At 39.2% G+C, this 6,579-nt stretch overlaps 1 protein-coding gene across 1 annotated transcript in view; it reads right to left on the bottom strand.

The window, feature by feature from the left end:
- Nucleotides 1–5,907: 5,907 nt before the first annotated feature.
- LOC111872187 overlaps nt 5,908–6,579 on the bottom strand; it is a 45,010-nt gene continuing 44,338 nt past the window's right edge. Inside the window, exon 17 of the mRNA XM_033754639.1 lies at nt 5,908–6,464. Within this exon, the coding sequence (XP_033610530.1) occupies nt 6,361–6,464 (104 nt within the window). The 3' untranslated portion in view covers nt 5,908–6,360. The remainder of the gene's footprint in view (nt 6,465–6,579) is intronic.

Genomic DNA, 6,579 nt, shown 5'->3' with positions numbered 1-6,579 from the left:
AAATTACAAAATGCTCTCGTTTGGAATCTCGACGGAGCTTGAAAAGAAAATATGTCTATTACAAATCTGTGCCACAAAGAATGTGCTTATATTTCTGTTTACGCCATTGATTTATTTATTTTTCTTGTATCTTCATTTCCGTCCACTCTCACTGGTGCACAACCCAAAAAGGCATTAAAGTAAACAACCTTGACACGCATTAATGTGGTACAGCTGTCTCATATTCTATTAGAAATGATAGCTGTAAACAGACGTCAGTTTTCAGAAGTGAAATAATAGGCAGGAATGGAATGTATTAGAAAAAATTATAGAAATATATAAATAATGTGTGAATAGTTTCAATATTTTTCATTCAAGATTCGAAGAAGCTCATTTTCTCAATTGAGTAGCCCAAGCATCAAGACAAGGGCAAAACCTGAGATGCAGGCTGTAAAAATGTAGAACCTGTCTATAACTGTTAATAGGTCGATGACTGTTATTCGCGCAAATTACATTGGCCGTAACAGCCATTAAATCCCAATACTTGTCAGGAAGAAGAAAAAGTAGGAGGAGGAGGAGGAGGAGGAGAGGAAGAAGAAGAAATGCATAAAATAAAGTTGTGTTGGGGATGTAGTATGTGTCTATCCCCTTGCTCATCTCCAAATTCTGGCTATTATTTGTCTCAAAAGTTGCTCGTCGTGCAAAATATCAGTACACACAGAATTTAAAATAGGAGCCAGAATTGTCCAGTCAGCGTAGAGAAGGACTATGGGCTGGACGGCCGGAGTTAGATTCCAGATAGAGGCAAGGTAATTTTCTGCTCCCCAGCCTCCAGACCGGCTCCGGGACCCAAAGGGCCTCCTTATCCATGGGGTACAGCAGACTCTTTCCCCGGGATAAAGGAAGTGGAGAGTGAAGCTGACCATTCACCTGTATCTAGTGTCGAGGTCAAGAATGCTGGAGCTATGCCTCCACTTCCCCATTTACCCTTTACCTTATAGTAAGTAAAGAAAGTAAAGTTATTCCTGTAACAGGCTGTGGAGGCCCATAGGGTTGTGAAATGTTCAGGCTCCCACATTTTCTAGACAATCGGCTCATAGATGACGTTGAGGTTGTCAGCCTTACGCGCCGGCCGCCCTTTACCCCAAGGAATATTCCTGGTACTCATTTCTGTTAGAGGCTGAGTCGACCCCATAGTGCGGCTGGAAGGATTAGGTCAATTGAAAAAAAATACCTCATCGGGATTCGATCCCGCAACCTTCCGACTTGTAGCATAGTGCCTCAACCAACTACGCTACCGAGTGCCCCACCTTTACCTTATTACATAATGTAAAGTACAGACTTTATGTATATTTGCAACTTCTGTTCCTGACATTTTTCAAAATTGAGTATATATAACAAATTGCAAGGAAAAATAATACATGACTGTATGCAGAGTGGCATCCCTGACGTAATTACCTTTGAAGCAACGTACTCGTATCTTCAATAAATTTGAGGTCAGTGAACTGCGTGCGGTCACTAGGAACGTATCTGGAAAGGAAGTGTGCACAGAACTGCAGTACGTCACTTCTCCACTCTCCTGAATTTAACTTTATGTTTCTAAAACCAATTATTATGTTTTATGATGTTCAGTGAGTAGTCACATTGTAGTCTGCTAGGTTATCTCACTGTGTACTATAGTTAAGCGGACACCATCTGAATCGAATCTGAAGAAGGAAATATTATGTTCTTCCGAAGTGTTGGTATCCATCCAGAAGGCTTCAGTCCGAAAATAAAACATTAAATGTTAATGGAATCTGAGATAATTCTTTTTTCTTAATTCAGAATGTTTTAATGTTGCGAACACAATTATTTCTGTGTCAGATACTTTTCAGAATAGAAATATATTTCATGGCCGATTTATACGTGAATTCAAGGATAGATGAGAATAAACTGCCAAAAACAACAATAAGCTACACTCGTAAACTAAGGACTATACTCTTAGATGGAAGATCTCTAAGAAGATGAAGAAAGCAGTCTTCTGGGATTTGGCACCGTGTATATGTGGTGTTATCCGACGTTTCGGAGCAGACTGCTTTACCGGTTCTCGCGGTCTCTTCGCTTGCGGATTTCTTATATTTTTCTTTCTACCCTGAAGATGGAGGCGATATGTTCCTCCGAAACGTCGGTTAACACCACATATACACAGTGCCAAATCCCAGAAGATTGCTTTCTTCACAGTCACCGCCGTGAAAGCCTCAAATCTCTAAGAAGATGTTTCCTTTAGAGGTTGGAACAGGCTGTAGGCTAATCCACTTATCCAGAAGAAGAAAAAAACAGTTTATGTGACTGGACAGTAGAGTTATTTGGGAATTCTGGCTACTGCTATGGCCACCAAAGTTTTTACACCTAATCAGCATCACCGAGCAAAGAGACAGCAAGTAAGGCGTCTCACCTATATTCGGGAAGTATGCAGTTTAAATTTCAGTTGCCTTGGCCTAGATCTCTTTTGGAATTCCTCAAACCAGGAAATTACCACTACTGCTTCCATCCTTAGTCCTGCAGTCTCAACATATGTAACTTCTTATTTCACTCACAGCAAAATACCCTCTGTATTTAACGTAAAAAGTAAAAAAAGTAAAGTTGTCCCTGTGCTTAACTAATTAAGCACTAAGCCATGAAGACGTACGGGGGAGTAGATGTATAGACCCACGTTTCTTGAACTCGGTATTAGTTGGAGGTGAGTGGTCAGCTTCACGCCCTGGCCGCTTTACTCCCAGGGAAACAGCTCCCAGTACGGATTCGATAGGAGGCTGGGTAGGTCCCAGAGCTGATCTGGACGATACGGAGAAGTGAAAATTCTTACCCCCACCAGGACTCGAACTCCGGCCCGTTTGTCGTCCAGCCTGTAGCCAATCGGTAGGGTCTTTAAATATGGCATGAAATGTTGTACTCTGTGGTAAAGCGGTCGGAACTGGAAACTTAAAGTCCAGCTGTTATCGAGCTTACGTAAAATGATCTCAATGGACATGAACTAACCTTCGCAGTTTATACAGCATCGTTCAGTAACTTCCTATTATTCTTTCCGTAGAATATCGAAGCCTGCGACTGCGTGGACCTTTACCTCTATGAACTTTGTTGTGTCAGCCGAAGAAGTTGCCCTTAGGTACACGGATTATTTACGTCCAACGAAACGCATGTCATTCTAAAAATGTACTGGATTAGAGGGGTAATTGAAATGTTGGGTTCATCAAGACATCATCCACATTTTTACTTCAATCTGGGTAGAAATTATTTTGGAACAGCTTCAACACGGAAGCCTGGACCGGGTTGGAGGGGGGCAGTGTTACGGGTCGGCGTTGGTCACCGCAGACAGTACACTTCTGGCCACAGCCCAGAACTCGTGCCTCCATATGTGTGTCACGCAATTCCAAGATAATTCTGAAACTGAGGTTCAAGTAGCTGGCGTGTTAGTAGAACTGAAGATTCCTCTTTGTTCTCTTTCATGTTGAATATATATATATATCTCTGGTTTTTAGGTGTCTGAAGAAAGGCGGTCGTGCTGTTGTCATATCTGTTCATATGCCTGTCCGTCCCGTATTTACGGGCATCAGTATTACAGATTGTAGCTCCATGGGACAGATTCCTTCTTTAAAAGTTGAAGTCGATCTGATGGTAAAAACTAGCTGCCTTTATGGAATTCAACGACTCTTCAGTGACTTCACAAGAGTCCGCCCATGTGTCTGAGCCAAATAAATCCACTGCACACCATGATATTTATTTCTTTAAAATACTACCCTCCCATAGACGTCTAAGTGTACCAAGTAATAATTTTCAACGATTTTCGTGAAGCAAGGTATAACCATCATGCCGCTGAAAGCCACAAATAATTCACTCTCATAAACTATCAAAGTCTCTTATGAAAACACCACTGATACCCTTCAGTAAAAGCCTTATAATTTTGAATGTTGACAGAATTTTCTGAAACACGTTATGAAAATTTTGGGGAAGAAAAACTGCAGACGGCACAAAACAGTTTTGGATATTGAAAGCTTTAACATGTGAACTTTCAATAATATGACGTTTTAAACATGTTTACATTTTTTTAACATAAAACAGTTTCATGTTAGTTTGCTGTGCTGTGATTTCCTAAAACTGAAACGAATTTCGGAGATTGCAGAATTACATACTTGTTGAGTGATTAATTCCTTGTTTATTTAAAATATAATCTAGTTGCAGTGATTATTCAACAGTGAATTGGAAGACGATTCTTAGAGACGAAATATAAATTATGTCGAAGGAAGTGGTAGTGGAATATTTAAAATATTATCCCAGCATTTGACTGAAAGGGCTGAAGATCGCCACGAAATTCCTCGATTAGTCCAACTGATCTCTGAGATGATGATGATGATCGAAGTGGAGACCTTCAACTATGAAATAGGAGTGATAATCACTTAAGCACGACTTTTCTGTCATATTTGTTGCAGAGGCTGAAAGTAAAGCACAGGTTTCAACCTGATTCGAAGAACACTATTTTAAACAAACTTGAAACCAAGAAAATGTAACAGCAAATTCGATCTGTCGACAATCAATCTTACAGCAGTGTCATGGGGGAAGTCTAATTAGCCACATAAGTAGGAGCTCGACATGATCGTTCCGATGCACGAAGGGCTAAATTAACGCTAAGCTACATCAGTGGTGGAAGATCGCTTTATTGGTTTTATTGCTGCATTTACTGGTAACACATCAGGCAAAAAAAAAAACGAACAGAAAATACGACATGCACTAACGTTTGTGTGCTGTGTACTTTGAGGATCTAAGGAACTGTACTTTTACGGGAAAAAAATAAAAAATATGTACATAAAATTTTATAAATCGTAACCGTGAGCCACATTTTAAGGTCCACAAAAGGTATGAAGCTAATGTCGTATTATGTTCATGCACCTGAGGATAACCTCAAGGGACCGACACATGTAAGGCCATATATCTAATGTAATTTTTTCTGTTAAATTTGTTACATTTAATGGATTGTTATTTCAGGAATTAGTCTTAAATCCTTGAATTTCCGAAACATCAAGTCGCACTGCCTTTTTATAATGGAGTCAGCCAAATAGGAGTCTGGTGCTATATGCCAACCATCTCATTATCATATATTTTACAAATTTAATAATTTTTTAAGAAGGGTATTAATATGGCCTAGTTATATGGCTTCACATTCTGAGATGTTGTTAATGCACTTGTTACTTGTTCTCTCTCTCTCTCTCTCTAAGGTTCAAATACTATCCCGGACACTCTGTCCTTATACATCCTCAATCCATGTTCCTCCTTCAGGATAAAAGGGAACGTTACACTCTCGTATAAACAAGAAACAAACAAAAACAGACTCCGTGGTTTTAGCCCGCAAGCGAACTATACCGATCGAGCAACCGCCGTTTATCGGCGAAGTTAGTGCCAAATTTAGCGGATAGAGGTGTCGCGTGTTCAGCTCAAGGAATCCCAACGGCCGTTAATTTCGGTTTTCTAGACCGTCATGTAATCAACAGGTAAGATTAATGTTTGGTATATTCATTTAATCATAGGTTTCCAGATAAAGGCGGGAAGATAAAATATATTTTACTGAGTAATAAATAAGAATTTCCCGAAATTAATCTTCTCTTAATTCCATCATCGAGGTAATTCTGAATTGTTGCTGACGTTCCCAAATAAAGGATAGTCATTTGTAATTATCTGAGAGTTGTTCATTAAATTTAAGTAATGTGATAATTCATTTGAAAATTTTTCAGGTTTCAGTGTTTTCCACATTGTAGTCAAAAATGGAGATCCAGACACGAATTTTCATACCTTCAACAGACATTCTATACTGATTAGCCAGCTTATTACATGAAAGAGTGATAAGAGACAACAATTCTGAATCAATAATAAAATACAAATGAAATAAATGCAAACACGTGCCACTTTTAGAGTGTTTAATGTTATGTATCAGTCGTACATGGAAATATAGACTGTACTTTTAGAGTTGAATGTGAATTTAACTGTATTTTTGCACAGTAAAAACACACTTGACTGTACAGCTAATATTTTGCTCCGTAAAATTGGTTCTTTCATTTATGTCTACTTAGAAATACGCGTATTATGAGATGCCACTGATACTAGTAATGCTAGTAATACTATAAATGATACTAATACTACTTCCTGGTGTCATAACAAGATTGTATTTACGTAAAAATTAGAAATGGAGGATTTCACCAAGCTTTGACGAAACTAGGCTTCTATTTTGTTGAATCTATCTCTGGCAAAATGTATGGCAAATGCATTAATTGCAGGAGCCCGATAACTTCCCGATGGAGACGCCACATCGATACCCGTGTACTGACTGTAGATGAATCTCGAAGGATGTGGATTTCAGTCAATCATCAACTCGAAGTGCACAAAGCCACGGCCTTTCTCCCGGTTGTACTCGATGTTGGGGGCCCATAGTCTGCACTCGATGTTGATAAGAACACCAGCTGCAGAATTAGATACAGTTCAGTTACAGAAAAAAAAAGTATTTGTAACTTAAAAACAAATCCTATTCAATGGGCCCTGGTCTTTCAAGACATGGCGAGCCCTCAGGTTTAAGAT

The sequence above is a fragment of the Cryptotermes secundus genome, unplaced genomic scaffold (genome assembly GCF_002891405.2).
Source record: "Cryptotermes secundus unplaced genomic scaffold, Csec_1.0 scaffold828, whole genome shotgun sequence".
In the NCBI taxonomy this organism is placed as follows: domain Eukaryota; kingdom Metazoa; phylum Arthropoda; class Insecta; order Blattodea; family Kalotermitidae; genus Cryptotermes; species Cryptotermes secundus.
This window is presented reverse-complemented; position numbering and strand designations above follow the sequence as displayed.